The sequence below is a fragment of the Apteryx rowi genome, unplaced genomic scaffold (genome assembly GCF_003343035.1).
Source record: "Apteryx rowi isolate R43461 unplaced genomic scaffold, aptRow1 scaffold_223, whole genome shotgun sequence".
Classification (NCBI taxonomy): domain Eukaryota; kingdom Metazoa; phylum Chordata; class Aves; order Apterygiformes; family Apterygidae; genus Apteryx; species Apteryx rowi.
In genome coordinates, this window is record NW_020448564.1 from 1,252,574 (window position 1) to 1,274,909 (window position 22,336).

The 22,336-nt window shown below is 46.4% G+C and overlaps 2 protein-coding genes across 6 annotated transcripts in view; one reads left to right on the forward strand and one right to left on the reverse strand.

The window, feature by feature from the left end:
- The window catches only part of RANGAP1 (Ran GTPase activating protein 1), a 29,671-nt gene that overhangs the window by 1,991 nt on the left and 5,344 nt on the right, over nt 1–22,336 (reverse strand). For 2 of the 5 annotated variants that reach the window (XM_026065093.1, XM_026065094.1), the window contains exons 6-16: nt 21,350–21,484; nt 19,928–20,086; nt 19,613–19,726; nt 17,748–17,847; nt 16,928–17,012; nt 16,357–16,516; nt 15,748–15,861; nt 15,310–15,412; nt 13,262–13,350; nt 11,224–11,345; nt 924–1,056 (exon numbers count right to left, since the gene is read on the reverse strand). In XM_026065093.1, the coding sequence (XP_025920878.1) occupies nt 924–1,056; nt 11,224–11,345; nt 13,262–13,350; nt 15,310–15,412; nt 15,748–15,861; nt 16,357–16,516; nt 16,928–17,012; nt 17,748–17,847; nt 19,613–19,726; nt 19,928–20,086; nt 21,350–21,484 (1,314 nt within the window). The other 3 variants (XR_003253381.1, XM_026065095.1, XM_026065096.1) reach the window with 3 other exon arrangements.
- On the forward strand, nt 1,063–7,058 carry LOC112965760 (leucine-rich repeat transmembrane protein FLRT2-like). Its single transcript, XM_026065097.1, has 2 exons — nt 1,063–1,744; nt 2,397–7,058. Exons 1-2 carry the CDS (start codon nt 1,475–1,477, stop codon nt 3,207–3,209), a joined length of 1,083 nt encoding a protein of 360 aa, XP_025920882.1. The 5' UTR covers nt 1,063–1,474; the 3' UTR covers nt 3,210–7,058.

A 22,336-nucleotide genomic window follows, 5' to 3' on the forward strand; every position in this document is an offset into this window, starting at 1 on the left:
GGATCCTTTAAAAATAGCCTTTAAAAGTTCAGGTTTTTTTTTTTTTTTTTTTTTTTTTCCAAGAGGGAACCAAAGGAGGAAGTGGAGGCTGAGCCGATCTGGGCTGCTCCAGCTGCACAAGGTGGGGACATGGTTGGGGGTGATGGGAGGCAGTGCAGGCAGGGGCCGGACCATGGCCAGTGGGAGGAGGGAGCACGCCAGAGGCCAAAGCACTGCTGATGTCCATTGTCCAGCAATGCCCGCAGGGCGGGAGCTGCTCTGGGAGCGGGGTGGTTGAAGCAGCCCAAGTCCAGTGAGAAGGAGGTGCTTTACAGGCACAACAGCTGACAGCATGAAGTCCTGGCCAGGAAAGAGTATATTTATTTGCTGCTATGGAGAAAGCAAAAATGAAGGCTGTGGGTTTGGGGATTGACTGGACAAGCTCTTCCCTGTGCCCAGCTCTGACCAGGTGCTGTGGGCTGTTTCGCTGCATGTTTTGGGTTGCAGCTGAAGGCCCTGTGCTGGCGCTCTGGCTCGCGATCCTTGCCCTGCCTCTGCTCTGCACCTCGCCAGCTCCCGGTGCCAACATGGCCTTGTGTCCCTCGAACTGCTCCTGCGCTGCCTTGCAGCGGTTTGTCAGCTGCGCCAATGCCAGCCTGGCGTGGCTGCCTGTGGGCCTCCCCCACGCCGCCGTGGAGCTCGACTTGCAGCACAACCTCTTCCCCACCCTTGAGGCCGGCTTCTTCCCTGACCTGCCAGCCCTCACCACCCTCTACCTGGGGAGCAGCAGGGTGGAGTGGCTGGAGACCGGTGCTTTCGGGGGGCTGGGGAGCCTGTATCACTGCCACCTGGACCACAACCTCCTGCGGGCTGTCCCCACGGGCGCCTTCACCAACCTGAGCAGCCTCATCTTTCTGCACCTGGAGCACAACCAGATCGCTCACCTCCTGCCAGGTACCCCCGCAGCCGCCGCGTTGGCAATGGGACATGCCAGCCTTGTCGCTCAGCCCCTTCCCCAACACGGGACCTCTTGGGAAGCTGCCGGCGGCTCCACGTGCAGCCAAACCAGCCTCTGCACTGAGAAAAAAACGTGGGGTGAGTGGCTTGGGGGCGGAGAGGGCTCAGAGGCTGGTCCAAATAAGCCTCCCTCCCCCCCGGTCTCTCCAGGCACCTTCTCCTCCCTGAAGCACCTCCTCTGCTGGACCTGAGCCACAACGAGCTGCAGGAGCTCTCAGACCAGGCGCTCGGCAGCCTGCTGCGGCTCTGGCACCTGCACCTCAGTGCAAACCGCCTGGCCAACCTCTCTGGGCAGGCGCTGCCACGTGGGCTGCGCACCCTGTGACTCGACGGCAACCAGCTGGTGAGTGTGCCCTGGGCCGTGCGCGGCGCCCTGCTGCTGGCCACCCTCCACCTGAGCAGCAACCCCATCCGCCAGCTGACATCGTTGTTGTTCAGGAGGGGGCCGCGGGCCCTTGGCAAGCTCTTCCTCGATGGCATGGCCCTGGAGAAGGTGATGGCACTGGCGTTCAGCCGGCTGCGCCAGCTGGAGGTGCTGAGCCTCAGGGACAACGGCCTGGAGATGCTGCCCTTGCTGGTGTCGCTGTGGGCCCTGTCAGGGCTCTACCTGATGGGCAACAAGTGGCGCTGCGACTGCAGCCTGGTCTGGCTCTGGACGTGGCAGAGGAAGCGGCCGCGGGGCGAGCGGGGCCCCGCTGCCTGCAGCTCTCCTGGGGCACTGCTAGGGCAGCTGCTGGCGGACGTGGAGGTACGGCTCCGGCCAGGGCTCCGTGGTTTGCGCCTGGGCAGGTGTCCCCGGCGAGAGCGGGGGCAGCCCCCATACACCCTCGTGGGGAGCCACCCCGACGGCAAGCTGTCACCACCCTGTTCAACCTCAGCTCAGAAAATGGCTTTTTAACCCCTGGCACGGGTCCTGAGGGCCCAGGGAGGTGACACACGAGCAGGGGAGAAGGGGGAGTGAGCAAGGCTCAGAGGCTGCCTCCACTGCTGGGGCCCTGGCAGGGGTCAGGGGAAAAGGCAGCCCATGCAGCCGTGTGCTTGTTCCTTTTCTTTTTGCCCCATGCTTTCGCATCTGCTCATTCCTTCCCTTCCTGCCTTTCCCCTTCCCCATTTCCTTCCTTCATCCTCATCAGCGTCATTACTGGCTGATGCTGTGGCAACAAAAACTAAAGGTGTGGGGAGGTGCTGAGTACTGGGGCTGCCATCACACAGAGAGAGGCTGAGGCGTTGCTCGGGGCTGAGGTCCCCCCCAGACCGCTGCCTGCAGATGTGCTGGCAAAGGGGGCCGTGTGGGGAGGGTGCGTGACCGTGGCGGTGGCACGGCTCTGTCACAGGGCCTGACACAGACCTGTGACACCTTCTCTCACCATTCCCCTCTCCTCTCCTTTTATTTTTTCCAGTTGCAGAAGCTGACTTGCCCACCTTTTGGCACAAGCTCCACCATCACCAACCCCACGGAGGGCAGCAGACCCATGGCCACACCAACAGCAAGAGGCAAGCCTCTTCCCAGCATGGTGACCACCATCACTGCCACTATCACAGCCCTGGCCACCATCAGGACCACCCTGCTCCCCACTGCCCGGCCACTCACGACCTCACAGGGCCATGCGCCCGAGAGCCCTGATCCCTGCCTGGCCGATGGCATCAGCGGCCTTCACGTCAGCACTGGGAGTGACACGTCCCTGACTGTGGCCTGGGCTTTTTCAGGGGACCACAAGGAGTTTGAGGTGCGGTACCAGGCCTCCGGGGCACCCGAGCAGGCGCTGCAGGTGATCGGGAGCCCACCGGAGCTGCAGCTCCACAGCCTCCACCCAGGCACTGAGTACCGCATCTGCATTGTCCCCTGGAGCAGAGGGCTGTTGGCGTGCTTGAGCCCAGCGCCTGGGCAGTGCACCATGGGGCACACCGCTGACACTGCCTGGCCTGTGGGCACCTGGCCGGTGCCAGGCCCCTGGGCTCTGGGCATCGGCACCACCGCCACCCTCCTCGTCCTAGCGGGCCTGGCCATCAGGCCATGCTGCGGCTGCAGAGGCAGCCAGTCTCTTTCCAGAGGTACTACAACGATGATGAGCCGCCCCTGCACCACAGGGGCACTGAGCTATCAGCTGCCTGCAGTGAGGATGACGACCGCCATGGCTATGTGCTGGCTGCCAGCCAGCGGCCCAAAGAATCGTTGGATTGCACTTGCTCCCCACCACCAAGGAGCCCCATGACACCCACATAAGTGCCCCTATGAGTCTCACCCTGTTGCTGAGGTTTTCCTCACCCTCCAGAGGTTCAGATCTCTCTTTGTGATGCACATGAAAACTGAAGTTGCCAGACTGGCGGATGAAGGCTCAGTCAGTGCACAGCCTCATGATTGCTCATCAGAAATGAGGAATTTTCCCAGCCTCCCTGCAGGCAATTTTTTTGTTTGTTTCTTTACCCATAAATGTACTTACCTGCTTTGGCATCTTCCAAAGATGTGGGAAGGGAGTAGTTTTTTGCTCTCTCTGGTCAAGCACAGGACATGAGGTGAGCACACTTCAACGTGGATGGTTTTAATCCACCAAAGGCTACCTCTACCAGGCCAATGCACCTGAGGAGCTACAACAGCTAGAGGAAGGCCAGGTGGCAGCTGTCAGAAGGAAAACACTGACACAGAGGATGTGTTTCTGTCCTCCCCCTATCACTCCTCCTCTCCTTGCAATCAAGCCCTCATTGCCCATCCAAGGAGCAGGCCCTAACCTCAGGCTACCACTACAGTGCAAGCGGCAGCCTGCCATTTCAGCCTTGTTAGGCAGAGGGAGGCTGGTGTCAGCAGGGGGACATCAATCCTAGTAGCTGGCTCTGAAGAAGCAGAGCAGAGCTCTGAAGAAGCTCAGTGTGAGCTCTAGGATCCCTTGGGAGAGATTGGCCAGATGCCTTCAGGCAGCACAAGGACTAGTGCTGGCCTGTGGCCCCCAAGCTGGTCATCTGAGGGTTGACGCCTTCACAGCCAGCTTAGTTAGCTGCTCTTGCAGTGGCAGCAAGACACGGTCCAGCTCCAGAGCTACTCAGGTGTACCCAAAGGGTGACCCTGGGCAAAGGGGACTGGTCCCTATAGGCATCATCCTGCAGCAATTGCCCAGAAGTACAAACCATGGGAGCCTCGCTGCCAGGGAAGCCTGCCGGGCAGCGGGTGACTGCTAGGGCCCTGTGGCACGTTCCTGTTTCTAAGCAGTTTTTCAGCTTTTTCAAGTCCATTAAGTGCTTTGGGGGCACTGGGATTACACCCCAGGACAAGAGGCAAGAGGCTATGTAATTACCTTCCAAAACCAATAAAAGCCATCCAGTATTTCTGAAGTGCCCAATGCAGATAATTTCAGATGCCTTCTGTTCTGCACAACCCCTTTTACAGGAGGAAATGGAGCAGGAATGACTCCCCCAAAACAGCAAGACAAATACATAGAAAGTGAGAGGCATAAACAGCTCATTTTCATTCTCAATTTCCATTAAAGGAAATACCTTTGCTTTCCATTAAAGAAACCATTTTACCTTTGCCTGCAAGAAGACCTGTCCTCTTCTATTTTCTCATCGCTTGCTCCCACTGAAGTGATTCACTGCTCATAGATTCCCCCAAAGACTGCTAGACACTAATATAGTATCTCTTTCTCTTTACTACCACTGCTTTGCTGGACTAATAAAGTTCAAATTAAAAATACTTCCTGCAGTAGTGGTGCTCTTGGGGTGAATTGGTTGCACAAGACAAGCTGAACCAACACTGGAATGAACCTGCAGTCCTTCAGTGCAACACTAGGAATTTATCATCCTTTAGGAGCAATTCCTAATACAAACTAAAGTTAGAAATTCTCATTCTCTTTTTTGCTGAGACAGAAGACATAAGCCCACTGCAAGGGAGTTCAGTCTCCATGTCCTACCTAGAGGCAAATCTGTTGTCTGCACACTGTCACTTCCAGACACCAAATGGAGTGGGGCAAAGTAGGGAAGGAAGGACCCTTAGGAGAAAGAATTGGCGGGAGGGCAATTGACAAAAATAACTGTGACATAGGAATATGACCCACTGCAGATAAGTCACCCCTTAGGGTTGACTCCCTGCCTTGGTTTATACACCTCTACACTACATCATGTCCTTTTTCTCCATGACCATCCCCTCTGGGGAAGGGGCAATAAGAGTAGCAAGAGGCCAGGGAGCTTCAAGGAAAGCTATACCAGGCTCAAGATTTAAGGAAAATACAGATCCTTTTGTCTTGATTTTCCCCCTCAAGCTTATGGCAACACTTAACACACTTGCTTCTGTAACACACTGCTGAAGAATAGGGACAGGATTAGGCAAAGGAGGCAGGGCTCAGTCCGAGAGCAGGGGCTGAATGCAGTGACCAAAGCACTTTCCGTAGGTGTAGGTACCTTTACTTCAGTTGATTTTACCAGTTTAGAAACAGGATTTCTAGCTTCCGTCACAGAAATTGTGAGAAAATGGACTTTGTCCTTAGCCTTAGGACAGCCTTTGTTACAAGGGGACACTGCTCCTATATGAAGGGCAGCTCTTCCCTGAGAAGCAAAGAGACATTGCTTTCCAGAGATTGCTGGATCATAGCCACTCACAACTTCTTATACCCTCCCCCTTTTACCCCATGGTTGCCTTGAACAGGCCCACAACCTGGAAGAATTTAAGCAGAGATTATATGTAAGTAGGTCTTGCACATACCATACAGTTTATTTAATACAGAGACCCAAATTCTTTCTTCTGTCAATGCTGCCTGCAAACTTTGAGCAAACACCAGTGTTTCCTGCACTTAGGGTCAGCATGTGTACCCTCGCCAGCTGTGGCACATGCTGCCTCTCACAATGAAGGGACAACTAGCTCTCTCTCATAGAGGCCACTGGGTGCTAGCCCTATTTATGCTGCACATCAGTTTTAAGGTCTGGTAAGAGAAGATGAACAACCTCCTCTAACCAAAAATAGAGGGGAAGACCAGTATTAGTTCAAGGACAAACTCTTTGTTACCTGAAGAGAAACAGATGTATGGATTCTCAGAGGCTTGAAACTGTACATGAAAGAAGTGGGAACAGGACCAGCCTATGAATCACCTTCTTGTGTGCTTGTAAGTCATGCAGATAGGTGCCATCAATACATGTGCAGGCACACAAACAGTACTCTGTGTACAGAGATCTAGAGGCATCAGCTACTCCTTCAGTGCAAGAAAAGGTGCAGTTCTACCCGAGGACAATCAGCACAGCCCTAATTCTTTGTGCTCTTACATGTGCTTGGCTTTCAAATATGTGAACAGCCCACACAGTCACACTGTTTTATCAGAGGGGGAACAGAAGGGAGGAGAAAGGGAACACATTCCACAGGGATTTCATGGATTGTATTCACTTCCAAACCAAGCCTATTTTAATTAGGAAGAGAGGGGTAAGGGAGAAGGAAAGGAAGGGAAGAGGGAAACACCACAGGCACTAGGCAAAAAAAAAATAAAAATCATTACAATAAAAATATGCTTGCTCCCTTAAGCAATGGCCACCGGAGTCAGCTACACTACACGGATATCCAAACCACAGCAGCAGGGGAGTAGTACACTAAAATAGAAATAGGCCACACTGTGCCTTGAACAAATGGACTTGAAAACAAGAAACAAAGGGGAGCACACCTTGCCCTTCTGACTCAGCAGCAGCAGAAGGGGATCAAGCACTCCCCTGGCCTGGAGAAGCAGCAGCAGCATTGTAGCCTCCCTCCTGCACAGTGCAGAAGGGCATCAGGCAGGAGCCACAGTCCAGTAAAATAAAATGGATAACTTGGTTGATCCTGAGGACAGCGTTCCTGGACCCGATGTTAGTCTTGGCATACCCTTGCCAATGCTACAGAAGTGGAGGAGGACTCTTCTTTTTGATTCATGCAGAGCTCAGAACAGCACAGACTTATTCTAGCACAAGCACCTGCCCTGCAGACAAGAGAATCATTTCACAGAGAGAATTAAAAAAAAAAAAACAGTAGGATTTGTCCAAGTTTATGAAAGCAAAATGAAGGACAGACCTCCTGTAAGGGAGGGGGAAGTTTAAAAAAAAAAGAAGAAAAAAAAAGACAGTATGTCTGCATGGGCTCTAGGATTCTCTCCCACCAAGCAGCTCCGAGTTCCCTGCTGACGACAGTCCAATGAGGAGGGAAGGGCACAGAAGCACATCTGTTACAGCTGATGGAGGGTTTGTAAGAGCATGTGGCGGGCAAAAGAACAGGAGTCAAGAGCACGGTTTGGTCTGTGGAAAGAGGAGAAATATTTAGTTTTAAAATACTGAATATAGGAACTGCTTTGCAACTGACTTTGAATGACCAAATAAACACTATTTCAAATGCACTAAGGTTGCATGCCCAAAAGCTTACATTTTTTTGCTTCAGTTATCTCTTCTTAAACCACTTCCTGATCTCTAGTACTGATCTGTACAGAGCTCACAGTGGAGAATAACACCCCCGTTGCAGAGTAGGAGCCAAAAAGACAACAGCCAGCAATCAGAAAATTTATTTCCACAGGTACAAAAAAACTCAGCTGGCAGAATCAGATTGTTCATCTCTGCAATCTGGTGTCTCAATCTGGGTAGCAGGAAGCAGCAGCAGTGGAACCCCACTTCCCTCTCTCCCCCAAGGGATGGAAGTTTCCATATGCATTATCTGTTTAGGGCCCCAAAACAGAAAGGATGAGTACTCAATTCTTTTCTCCTTTCCTTGCCAAACCATCTGCTATCTGTGACCAGAACAGTGGCTTTGGCATTCCTTGATTCATAGGGCTTTTTCAAGTCTTTGAAGAGAAGCAATATAACCTCCCACCCCCTTAAATCAAGTAACAGCTGAATGGTTTTGCTCAGCTGCCTTTCAGGGTGCCTTAGAAATAGTCCACAGAACCTGCAGACCATCAGCTGAAAGTGCCTGGCACAGAGACTGCAATAGCAAGATCTACCTTACACAGAGTACCCTGCCCTTGAAACTGGATGATTGAACTACACAGTCACAGAAGGATTAATGGGGGGCTAAATGCCTCTAGCATTCCTATCACTTCCTAGAAATGTATTTTTCCCCTGTTTCCACAGGCTAATCATTTGATAAGCCTTACTGAAACTTCCAGCATTTTGTATCCATTAGGGAAACTTCCTCAAAGAAAACTGAATCCAATTTTACCTCTCTCTCAGCCCCAAATGAGAATAGAGACTTTAGCAAATAATAATAGTGAGATCTATTTGATTGGTGAAAGAAGAGGGAAGCTGAAATAAAGATTGGAATCTCTCTAGGTGAGAGAGAAAAAAAAATTCATTTCTGGATTTATAGGATATAGCCAACAGCTTAGCAGAGGCTCCTTGTATACTACAGTTTATCAGAACCACATTCTGGAGAAGAGTTAACCACTTTTATTTCCACAAGAGCCATTCAGCGATCTCCCACTGAAGAACATACAGGACAATTACAATCTGCATTTTATCTTTAAAGTGTCTGGGTGAGGTATTTCAGTCATCATTTTTTGGGAGACCCAGCCCTGTTTGTATTGAGTAGGCCAATTTTGTCGAGGCAGCTCCATATTAAGTCTGTTTGGCCCTGTTTCTGGAAATAGCAAACCTGAACTGCTGACACTGATCACAGCCGAGCTCCCTCAGCCTCCATTGCAGCTCAAACACCAAGAATCTCCCCCACTTGCTGTAGAGTTAGACTGCCTGCCACTCTGTGGTACAGGCTGGTGAAAGTGATGCAATCCAAGCCAAAAGCAAAAGAGTACAGTCCAGTCACAAGAGGGCGGGCAGGCAGGCATCCAGATACATGCAGTGTGCTCGCCTAACGAATTATGGAGAAAGCCCATGTGGACTCACAGCACCCTCTTGTGTCCAAAAGAAAACCGGCACAGACTTCAGCAGAATAAGATGGATGCTGCTTACAGTCCACAGCCCTGTTTTTATTAATTAATAATAATTAAAAAATCCCACTACCCAACACCATCAAACTGCCACAGTGCAAGCCCCTTGCAGCAGGAGACAGCAGAGCTCTAGCCTAGGCAGCTAGAACTTTACAGCTCCGAAGTCCAAAGGAGGTAATTATGATCCTAAAGGAAAAGCTAGAAAACGCTGCCATGGAAATGCATGCTGTTTAGCTGCAAATAAAGGGCTCACAGGCTTGACAGACCAGGAGTAGACACATTGCAGAAACTGACCCAGAAGAGCTTGGCAGGTTACTAGGTTTACAAGTTAGGTTTGGTTTAAGGTTAGGATGTGATTTTGTTTGGAGTCAGTTCTGAACAAAAACAAGTTGGGGTGCAGATTAGTCCAGAACTTTATGGAAGCCAATTTAATTGGACTTTGTGGTTATTGAACTGATCTTGTTCTGTTCTCCAGGCACTTGTAAAGGATTTAACATTTGTTCCCCCTGTTCCCTTAGGGAAAGGGTTTTTAAGAAACATATTACACACACAACCTTTTTTCCCATGAAACACAGAAGTACATTGCTTATATGTCCTGTACAGCATGGTGAAGTCAACACTACATAAGTTCTTATTATAACATCACACACTGTCTACCTTGCAACAGAGGGGTTTGCAGATCAAAGCTTTGGCTCTGAAAATTTCATAGCGTAAGTGACATTCTGCAGATTTGGCATTAGCACCCTTACATGCTGAAGGAAGGCAGACAAATTGCTTCTGACTGTGAGAGTCTCTTGGCTCTTGCAGTTCTTACATGATCTCCAAGAGACCTCACTTACACTTTCAGGAACAGGCTTTCCCCTCTTCCTGCATTTGTAACAAAATGCTGGCTATGGATTCAATGGAATTTTTGTTGATGACTTCAGCAGGACCAGAGTTTTACTCTGTTATCATTTTGTCTACATAAAGCATCACTTACAGATGAAGAACATTTACTGGTATTTTGCAGACCGACAGCCTGGGAGAGGCCTGCAGGGAACATACAGGGAAAGGGAGGCGGTGTCTGTTGCAAGCAAGTTTGTTTAGAAGGACATATCAAGCTGAGTTATGAGGCTGCTCTAGACACCAGGATGTGATATAAACAGTCAGAAGGGTCAAACGCATGGAACCAAAGCCCCCTGATTCTGTATCCCCAAGTTCAGATGATTTAAATCCTCTGTTTGGCTGGCATCAGATGGACACTAAGTGATACTTGTTTTGATCAAGCTGTCCGTCTGTACATTTAGTGCCTGATGGGAGAAGCAAGCCATCATCTTCTCTTATTTTAGGGCTGGTACTGAACTCTGACACTGCAGGCATCTGTTTGATTGACAGACAAGGTCACAGGCACAGGTAGCAGTGCAAGAAACAGAAATCCAAAGATCTGTTTGAACAGCTTCACATGGCACCTCCCAATACTTCTTGCTTAAACCTATGAAGGCCAAGTGGGAAGTGTATTTACTTAGCGGGAAATGTATTTACTTAGCTGTTAAAGCACACGTTCACCGGCTTGTATACTGCTTAATTCTTAGTCTGATCAAGCCAAGAAGAGGATACACGAGTACACAGGCCATCCAGACTGAAACTGTTCCACCGTTAGGGCCTTTAGGTTAGTGCTTGCACATGTGTAAAGGAAGGTAGTTATATGGTTTTATTTTCAAAAGCTGATACTAGCATGGCTGTTTGCTGGATATGTACCACTACTATATCAGCTTTGACAACCTCAACTGCACCAACATTTGCAAAAACACCTCTCCCCTTTCACAGCTCTACTGGGATTGGAAGCAAGCCAGTTAAGAGGAGCATGACTACTGGTATTTGACTACATCCCTCTTGCCCATGTTTCATACCAGTCACAAGTACTTGATGTCTCTGCCTTTCATCAGCACAAGCTCCCAAGCTTTCACATATTCCCTATATCATAGAAATCAGGAAGGCTGTTCAGTGTTACAGAATGTAACAAGTCAGGTGAAGCTCTGCTGACCTTCATACACAGCAGGGCCATTTGGAGGGCTTGGTTAGATCCAGTGTACTCATAGTTCACTCAAGCAGTAGCTAGAAACCCAGCAGGTTTCCTTAAGTTCAAAACACTCTGCTGTAACTGGCAGCAGCAGTCTGTGCTTCAGAGCCAGTTAGTTTTGAGCTGTTTTTTTCCCACCATTTCTTCAAGATTCAAGACTTTTTATTCTAAACCTTAGAAACTTTTCAGAACAAATATTTATTGCGCTTTAACAGAACAGGCTGCATGTAGCTATTAACCCTCAAACCATTTCACTAGCTCCCATGGAGAGGGCTGCATAGCAAGTACAATACTCACTTTGTCACAAAAGCTGAAAGAACTGGGGCCAAGGATTTGGGGAAGTAATCCTGTTGGACCATATGGTTCAAGGTCATAAGAATACCATAAAGGCTTGGGACAGCTTTGATCTTCTCTTCACTCTGAGAAGAGGAAAAGACAGAAGACAGACATCAAGACAAGTCACAATCACTATTTTATCTAATCCACTACAACTCACAGAGGCAATGACTTCTGTTGAAAGAAGCACTCCCATCCACAGTAGGAGAGAAAGCTCCCTGTTGTATTAAGTGCCCTGTTCCTTAGGAGAAAAGTAACCAACCCTGTGGCCTTGTAGCACCAGCATCTCAAAACCAGGAGTAATCAGGAATATTCTAGTATGTGTCAATTAGGACTTAGTCAGAAGCAATGGGGAAGGGAAGTAACGGACGTGCATCAAACAGGGAAACAGCCATACCTTCTCAAAGGCCCCCTGTTCAAGTGTTCTCCTAGGGAATCCAACACTACTTCAATTTATCAAAAACTGAGTGCTTTAGTTACACATTTTACCTTGTACTACTATAATTTTTACACCATCTCCAGTTCGTCAGCATGCTTCCTCCAGAATGTGATGCATTACCAGTACTGGTAGCACAACTGATGTATCAGGTAAAGTTAGTCATTTCTATTGCTGTTCCCCTGCTTACATGATGACTTCTTCTTGTGCCTAAGATGACGCTAATCTATGTGCCCCAACTCTTAAACCATTTTTAGTTATTTCTCCACTACCATCCCAACTAAAGCCCTTCATCCTGTAGATAGGATCTAGAACTGTTCCGAGAGTGTGACCTTGTATTTGATGTTGCTAAGAATATCTGTTGTTTTTGTGCCTCCAGATATGTTGGACAGAAAATTATGGACGCTGCTCCCTCTCCACACATGCCTAATTCATCAGTGGACTCCTTCTACACCACAAACAGCCTGTTGGCTGATCCTCAGAGGCATTATCATCAATACCACTTCATGGTTTGAAAGGGTTCCTGTGGAGTACGCATCTGTGCTTTAGACCTCATGGCGCATATTTAGCGGTTTTTGTATGGGATAAGAGGTAGGTGGTAGTCCCTAAAATAAGTATTCTGCAGAACAGAAAGCTATCTTGGGTTCTGTGGATCTGTCTGAGAAGTGGGATGCTTAGGATTTGGTCCTACGTCCAACAACACAGGGACAGGATAAATCGATTTTTAGAAAATTCAGATACATCCAGCATGTCACAGCTGTCTGCCTTCCAAGTTGGATATTACCATAAGGTGATCCACAAACTCAATTAAAAGCAGGCACCTATAATATAGACTATATTCTGTGGTGTCTTGGAACTGGCTTGGTACAAGCTTCCATTCTCAGTTTCTAGGTTGAAGTGGTGAGAAATATTGACCCTTGCACCACAAATGCACAAAAGCACTCCTTTAGTTTGTGGACAGAGCTTCTCCCTCTTCTCAGTCATCTCAATGGAAGCAAAGCAACAGGTATTCTAATGCAATTAGCAGGTTTCCTACTGACCCTCCCATCCTTTCTCATTGAGAAGTTTTCTTCCATGTCACTACTCATTTGTCACTAGTAGTTTGCAAAGATACTTCAATGGATGAAGTTGAATGCTTCTGATCAAATGCGAGTGGTTGGATATTTGTTTCTGACCCTTGCTACTAGAGGATGTCCTAAAGGATCAAGTTAATAACAAATACTATATATTAGACTCCTGAACACAGCTTTTTACAGGCATCTGTAAGACCTCATAGTCCAGCAGCAGCTCAGTTTCCTTGCATGACCATCCCTACCTTCAGAGGATGACTTTGAGAATGCAGAGTACATTAAGTAGAACAGAGGCAAAGAGCTGACACCTATTTCATCCTAGTGTGATCTTGCAATCTGCAATTTCTGCTGGACCCGCAGACCTCCATTGTCCCTGGGCATCAGGCACACATAGGCACCCAGCTGCTTCCATGGCAATGTAATTACCCACAACCCAGCCAGTCTGGTCTTCAGCCTAACCAGAGCATAACTTAGCTCTTTCCTGCTTCCTCACCTTAAGCAGTCCCATGTGGATCAAGAGGCTTGTGATGAATGCATCAGAATTAAATGTGGCAGAAGTGAAGGCTTTTTTCATCAAGGCATCTAAAAAGAAGTAAACATATCATGTTAAGCACAATATTCTCCTGCTTGCTCTATTTCTCAGCAAGTACAGTCTGATTTGTAATTTCAGGTCCCTCAGGTGACACTATGGAGCTAACTACAGAAAGAGGTCTTGTTACAGATTTTAAGATCAAAACTGATCCACACAGGATCTCATGGAGTATCAGCTGCTAAGGGATATTACCTCTCAAAACTACTTTAACACCCCAGATGTCTCTGCAGAGGCTGGCTGTAACCTCTAACACACAGACAGATGAAGCCTTAAATGTAAGGACTGTATTTTATACAAAGGCCTACAGGAAGAGCCTCACCCATTGCCTAGCTTCAGATGTAATTTGACCTCAGTCCTATGCACCACAAAATGCCTTAATGCATTTGAACATACATACATACGTATGTATGTGTATATATGTGTGTGTGTATATATATATATATATATATGGCATGCATGCACACACTGGATGAGCTAATATCCTAGCAGGGCAGCAAGAGTTGGAGCCTTGCAATTTTAAGGCCAGCAAGAATTTACCTTTCATTTGAAACCAAAAGGAATGAGAATATAATGAGAAAGCTTGTTCACTTGTTTTCAGGGCTCCCTCACAACTAACTGCTGCAAACTATGGCAAACCTGTGCTTAAACCTCTTGTGTCCACAAGAAAGGCAAGGCACCCATTCTGACCCTTGACCATTCTGGTTTCTTGGAACGAGCAGAACTCACTGTGGTGGCTGTAGAACCACTGTCAGACATTAACTGGAGACTTCATTACCAATTGATACCTTTCTCAGAGAAAAGTAACTAATTGCCAGGTACTCTCTTTCCTAGGAAGAGAGAGTGGTAAGGAATAGCTATCAAGATAAATACATGCACAAGCACACTTAAGTCAACAGGACTATCCTGTGCTGCATCTTTTGTTGAAGTTGGAGACTACTCATAATGGGCATTAGCCAAGTCCAACAGCAGTTCCTGAAATGCCAGCTGACTATTTTTGGCTAAGTTGGCTCCATAAGCAAGTACAGTGAACTGTGTACTTTATTACTGATTCACAGATAACAGCTAACATAGCTCAGAATACATAGACGTGATGAAACTAATAAATTGCTAACTAGGAAACTGCACATTTGTTTGCAATAAATCACACCAAATGGTCTTAAAAATAATTGATCCAGTTCTTTCGCACTGCTTTGCTAGGTAGCTTGTGCATGAGAGAACAGTTCTGTTGGGGGATTTGAAAGAGATGAGACAAAGTCCTTCTCCTTAAGGAGTGGCCAGATGCCAAGTAGATGCTTGAAAGCTCCTGTTTCCAAATGAGAAAGTGAAGTGATAATGTTAATCTATGCAGAAGTCAGACCTAACTCAAGTCACTGCACTACAATATAGTGAGGAACAGTCCCTTGCCTGTACATTGGCTTCTGTGCCTTGTCTCATGTCGTAATGCAATCTTCACTCCCTGAACTAAACAGGCATCGCACTGATAAGAAGGGACACTAAATAAGAGGTCCCTCTTTACAGTTTCTCAGTACTAAACCGGAGAGGCTACTTTCTGCAAAATACTTTTTTTCTTTTTCCCCTTCCAATAAGCAGCCTTGAGAAAGTAACTGACCTTGGAGCACAGTGCTCCTGGCTATTGACAGCACAGCATCAGAGATGCAAGTAGGGACAGCACAGTTCCAGTAAGACAGCAACTACACGGGATATTGAGCTTCAAGCTTTGGAAGTACCAGATCTGCTAATTTCAGAATGAGTCCCTATTTTTACTCCACACAATAGCTTCTCACTGCCTCATATTTTATCATCTTGGGTTTCCTGCATCCTGTCAATAACAAGACAGCCAAATGACCTGGTCCACCAGGGGCCTGACCACAGGGGTGTTCTCCTACATTGCCCTGGGTGCCCTGATACTGGAGCATGTCACACCATGACATGAAGAGAGACCCAGTCACCTGTTGTTTCATGCACTGCTGTTTTCACTGGGGCTTCATCTTTGAAGACTGAAGATATCCTTAGGAGAGTTGTAACTACTTTCTCTACATCAGATGCATCTGTCTGAAAGACAAGGAAAATCGTGAGCCGTTCAGCTCATTGCTAGGCAGACACAGGTAACAGGCTTCTGTTATGGCAGTGACAACGATCACAGTCTCCAGCAGACTGACGTCAGCATTGTCTTGGCCATAGCACAAGGCATAAGAAATACTACAATACACAGCTACTCTGTGGAGAGCCTTTGGTGCCAGCATAAGCATCAGCTCAATCACTTGCTTCCTAGGTTCCTTAGAAGGGAAGAAAGCAAATCCAGGTCTTCAGACAGAAAGGAATCACACCTCTGGGGATCAAGTGACCCTCACAGAGAATCAAGTACTGAAAACCACTGGCTCACCTACCTGCTGAGCTATCAGCACAGAACACTTCGGTCCTAACCGCAGCAGCTTCTCCGGTGATGGGAAAGCAAGGAATGTGGCAACATCCACAGGAGGAGATGGCACTGGAGTTGAATCCTGAAACAGACAAAATCCATCTCAAGTTTACTCTTGGAAATAAGCAAATAAATTGGTACAGCAAAGGCACAAAGGACTGACTTGTGGGGGTGCAATAAGGTCAGGATTTGTCCCATCTGAAAACTGTTTGTGGTTGCGATGAGCCCAGAATTGGCATAAACATGATATGATAAAACAACTGCATGGCATTGCACGTACAAGGTTCCCACCATTTTCCAGAGCTGGGGAGACATTTTCTAACTGTGTTTGTTACAATTGCCACTCAGCTTTTCTCTCCATGCATGTGTGCGCATGCACACATTAAACATGTTTCCAAGTCATCTGCTTTCTTTTGTTATTTCCTGCGTTTTATCTCCCTGCCTGCTACCAAAAAGCCAGCCCACAGAAGAATATGAACTCCTGCCAGAATTCAAGTTCAGACTCACTCCAGATCTTATTTCCTCATATGGAGGAGAATAAAGGAGGAAACAGGACAACATCCCAAAGTAAGCTTACCTGTGAATCAAGTATCTTCTTAGGAGTCATTGACTCCTTTTCTCCCTGTCCTCTCTCCTTCAACTGCTGCTGTTCCTCCTCCTCTTCCTCCTCCTCTTCTTCTTCCTCCTCCTCCTCCTCTTCATCCTCCTCCTCCTCTTCTTCATCCCCTTCATCATCACTATGATTTGAGAATTTTTATGTAAAGTAGGCCCTCATTACACGCTCACAACTCTAATACACAGGAATTCAGAAACATTTTTTCAAGAGCACAGAAAAGCAACCTCCCAAGTGTTACTGGAAGAAGCATATCTCAGGGACCCACTGGCCTACAATAAATTATGAAGTCACTCAGACTTAGGTCACCCAGTTGAGACATTGGCAAGCAAAGAGCCCGAAGTGCAGTCTATAACTAACACTAAGACAAGGCCACAGATTAAAATGAGGTACAACACTCTGTTTTTCGTTATGGAATCCTCCATATCACACAGGCAGACCAACATCCATCTGCAATGTTACAGTTTTTATTTTAGATCAGATAGGTGAATGAAAGCATCAATAGTTGTGGGAAAACTTCTGGTGCCTTGCCTACCTCAAAGATCCCAGGACAGCTGCCATATTGAAGCCTTCAAGGATCTCCTGGAGTTGCTCACATCCTTCTTCTCCAAGACAGTTACCTAGGTTATTGTAGAAAGCGAACAGATTTAAGATACACACAAGTTTGCTCTTAGGGTCTCTACTATAGATTCTTGTCCACCTTTTATTTCTGGAAATTGAACAATTGTCAGCCATTTCTACACAACATTTTAGAGGCAGCAGTGCAGACTTCAGTTTTCATAATCAAACAGCTGTTAGACAATTTTTAGCAACATTACACAAGGACTGGAGACAGACAAAAACTGTAATTGGTCAGAGCATCTTTGAGAGACATCCTGCTAGTTCTGTAAACAGCTCTTGTTCTCAATGATTCTGAAACAAGTACATGTGGCACAGTACCATTGAAATAAAGTGACCTAAGGTGTGAATGGCAAAAGTCAATACTGGTCAAAGATTCCCACTCTACTGCAGAGGTGTGCAAGGAGGCTTTTATTTACAAGTATGAAATATCTGAGATCACACTGAACCATTAAAAGTTTTTTTGGGGGGGGAAACATATGGGTATCAGTCCAATCTTTCCACCTTATGAGATGTATTGAAACTGCTTAGCTTTAACCATTGACCAGGTTTGTGGCTTAAGACTTTCGAGATCTAAGTTGTTTCCTGCCCCAAGGTCATCTGAGTTCAGCTATTCTCAGACACCGTTTTTCACACGCTGACAATTGCAAGACTAGAACACATGATACTGTCATTCTTCCTAAAGGTTTCTAGTTAGGGTCAGGCTAGATGTGCTTTGATTTAACAAACTTACATACCATTGAGATCCAACTTCTCCAACTCTGACTTGTCTTCAATAGCCTCAGCAACAGTCAAAGCAGCATCTCGTTTGATCTCACAAAAGGACAGATTCAGTTCCTAAGAAGCAGAAGAGCATTCATCTGCAGAATTCCTATAACATTTACCACCCCATTAGCTTCATGTGCTCACAAGCTTTCTGTAAAGATTTTCATTTGAAGGGGCTCTTAGCAAAAAAGTATTTTTAATGGGGGGGAAGCTTGACAGATACTTACTTCTACTCATATACCTAAAAGGGGTAATTTGAAACATACCATCATGAGGAGCAGCATTACTGAAGTTAACCCCTTTAGAACAGCCGCCACAGAGAACATTGACTGCTCATCTAAAGCCTGGAGTATCTGCTACCTTTTATCAGCTAACTGGAGATCTTCACATATCTAAGAGGCACAAGACACTGCACATTTTAAAAACCAAGGGAAAGAAATTCTGGAAGTGTTTACAGGCAGGAAGGAGCTGTAGCTCCTCAGGGCTCCTGTCACACCACTGCAGCATGAGATAGGCTACCCTGGGATTCAGCAGCATGTCCAGACTGCTGAGTTCAACAGTGACAGCCCTATTGGTTTCTTCCTCTCCAAAACGAGGGATTTTTGTTTCCTAGCAACCTCTATACCAGCACAGCCCTGCCACTAGCCATGTGACTACTTCAGAATTCACATACTGGTAAGTTTTGCTGAAGAAGGACAGGATAGCACATTTGCCTTTCAACACCTATTGTGCAAGTTTAGGCCTCCAAAAGACGGGCTATGAGTGAAATTATTCCTGATAAACATGGCCAGCAGAGGAAAAAATATGGACAGACTAGTAAGAGTAAAGTTATTCAACTGCCAGCCACCATCCCCCTGCATCCTGCATTGTACTTTATCAATTCACTCCTGAGAAGAGATTTAATATTAACAACAGAAGGGAGGTAGTCCTTGAACAGAATGAATTAGCTATTATTGCTTAATGCCACCCTCCCTTAACTACCTTTGCTCTGGAAAAAAAGATTTAATTTCTGGGTGTTCATCTCAACACTCCTGTTAGAATCTTATTTAAGAGGAAGTTTTCCTGGAAGATTCAGAAACAAGTCTCAGTGGAACCAGTAAAAGTCTAAGCAAGGGATCCTGCACTGCTCACCACAAAGCAGCTATTTCTTTCCATACCAGATTCATACACAAGTAAATAATGTTAACACTCAGATGGATTTTTGTTTGACTGTAAGCTTGCAAGAGTAGGAACCATGCATGTTCAGGATGAATTCTGATGCAGTTATGATCCATGACTGGTGTTTCTAGAGATCATAGTTTACTTATATTACTGATTGGATTTAGGCCCAACTTGAACGTTGCCAAATGCCAGTCTTATGCAAATACTGGTTCAGGAGGCTGCGGTACTTCCAAGCAGCTAGAAATATTTGGACCTTTGATACAAGCTCTAACAAAAACACATTAAACATATGAGCTCTGAAGTGTTAAACAGACTACAGGCCATTCATGAACACCTCAGACCCCCCTCTCATAACCCTCTGAGAGGCTCTAAAGGCAGATACTTCCATTATCAGACTCCTGAACAGCACTTGTTGAGCAGAATCAGCAGCTTTAAAAACCCCACATGGAAACTAAACAGATCACTGGTACAACTCAACTTGGAGTACTCTTACCTGGATGTAGATTCCAGTGATCTACAACATAGTTTATTGCTTTGAGTTGTGCAGACAAAGCCTGCACTCAGGTGAACCCCATTTGAAAATGATCAATAGCGGTAGAAGAATGTACAAAAAAAACGGAATGGGTGAAAAAGCGTTCTCAAAAGAGATTCAAAGCTGAACAGCAGAAGGCAATACCTTTAATTTATGAAGCCCTTCTTTGACAGCTTCAGCAATAGCAACAGCACCCTTTGAACGCACCAGACAGTCTCCAAAGTTGATCACTTCAATCTGCCGAAGAGCCTTCAGAGTCTGCAAGACAGCACAAATTTGAGAGTACAGACATGCAAGTAAATCAGTGTCAAATCACTCCTGGAAGGTCATCTTTCCTCTATTCCTCCGCCTCAGTGCGGCATGTGGCTCCACGAACCCAGAGGTGCTGACACTAACTACATCTGAGGAAGCTGGGAGGGAGAAGACAAAAACCCAAAGCAGCCATGTGTAACTACTTACCTCTGCCATGGCCACAGCTCCTTTCTCTGTGAACGTGTTGTCATTCAAGTTTATAACCTTAAGCAGTGGGTTAACAGAAAAGGCCTGGGCCAGCGCTGTGATGCCAGGATGATTGATTCCATTCTGTGGCATATGGACCTCTTCTAGAGTCCCAATGATCTGGCAAAGGACACAGATGAAAAACTGTTAGGAGACATACTTCAACTCAAGAATACAGTGCCCCACTCTTCATGATTTGCTCACAATTGTTTTCTTGCAACTCAAGTCGATGAGCTCTTCTGCATAGAATTATTCATCAGTAATCATGTCACAAATCTAAGTGAAATTGCAGGCTTGTGGCCAGTGACAGATTAACAAAAAGCCTCTGATTCCAAGAGTCGTGGATAGCATCCCCTAGTGTCTGTGCTCTAGATTCCTTTAAAACAAGGGTTCTCTATCTGTGGTTCAACCCTGAAACAGACCAAGCAGTGTCATTTGATATGATATTCTTCTACTTAAGGTCTGCATTTTGCCTTGACTGCAGAAGCAGACATGGGGTGGGGGGAAGGGAAGGGGAGCAGAAATCAAGATGAGAACTCTTGGGGGGCTTGATAGCATGTCACACAACACAGTAAAGAATCCCATCTTGGTAGTGCCATTCAGTCCAAATTTCTCATTAATTATCTTTTTATGTACCTTTCAAGTATTTAAGTAGTCTTATTTTTGCCATCATTACTGATTAGTCAAGACTGCATCCATACAGCTCTTCACAAAAAGAAAAATCTGTAATCTTGCAATATCTTTGCTAATACATTTGACAATATGCATTATAATTCAGAAATTATTTTCCACAGCAAGAGAGGAATGAAAGAGTGGGTGGCCCCAACCACACTGAATTCTGCTCCTCCAAATAAGAATGTAGTTTGATCAGCAAGAGCTGGCAAAAGCTAGGAACCATCTAACAGCCTTCACAGGATGTTCCTAGAGAAAACACTAGGTGGCTTTTGCCAGATGATTGAACAAGTAGATAGAGAAACACTCAAGAGGTCACCTGGTACACCTACTCCAGTGCCAGATTACCTCCATTAGCACAGACAGGAGGAGAAATATGACCAATATTAAATTACTCAGGAGGTGCCTGTTTCTTCCTCAAGTAGCTACTTCACACAGCAACTAGTTATGTGTTTGAGAACAGGTCACCGAAACATTCAGTCATCAATTCTAATTGCACTTGTAGAAGACTCCAATAGGAGTCTTCATAAAAGGGGGCCCAGCTGCACACTTAAATCTCCAACCTACGACAGCAAACAGCATCATGACATTAGTGAACTGATGGCCAGCACTGTCTCCAAGTTGGAGCGCTACATGTGCATTCCTTCAGCATCTGCACTTAAGTACCCCTTGCTCCAATTTGCTGTCATGAAGCTCTGGTTTGGTACTTACCCCAAAGGCTTCAGCCAGGGCAGTGGCACCATCATTCTCCAGACGGTTTCTGCCGGCCACAAATATTTTCAAAGCAAGAGGTTTGCCCTGGGCACTTGATTTCCTGTGACACTCTTTCATGGCAGCTGCCAATATCTAAAGATAATACAAGCAGTTTATACTACCTCAGCATCTCATTCTGAAGGAATCCAAACACATTTTGTATATCCAGTTCTCAAGAAACACTTGGGTCACCGTTGAAATACATCTGCTTCTATAGAAGAGTGTGCAGAACCATGTGTTGCTACAACACTCATGCTACAGTCTTAGGCACAAAGTGATAATTTTGCAGCACTAAAAATGCATTGCCCCTATTAACAACATTTGACTCATAACTAGACAAAGATAGGGTCTTATTGACAATGACAGTCAGTCCTGGTTTTCCATTTCATCCAACAGGCATCCTTCAATGCCAGCCTTGTTCTCTCAACCTCAATGCTGTTAGCTCTCTTGAGAGGGGAATTAAGGTCTAAAATAGACCCCTTTCTCTAGCCTGGAAAATTTGACAAGAATATTATTTTTCAGGAGTTTAATCAATGCAGTCGTGCCGAGGGAAGAAACCTCAGACTGGAGAAACAGGCCTACAAGAATCTTACATAGTTCAAAGGGAAATGCAAAGTCCTGTACCTGGGGATGAATAACCCCATCTGCCAGTACAGGCTGGAGGCTGACCAGCTGGAAATCAGCTGGCAGAGAAGTTGACCATGAGCCAGCAGTGTGACCCTGCTGCAAAGAAAGCTTCCTGGGTAGCATTAGGAAGAACATCAGCAGCAGGTTGAGGGAAGTGATCCTTCCACCCTATTCAGGACTGGTGAGGCCACATCTTGAGTGCTGGATCCACTTCTGGGTTCCCCAGACGTGGACATACTGGAGTGAGTCCAGCAAAGGGCCACAAAGGAATTGGAGAATCTTACATACAGGGAGAGACTGAAAGAGCTGGGATTGTTC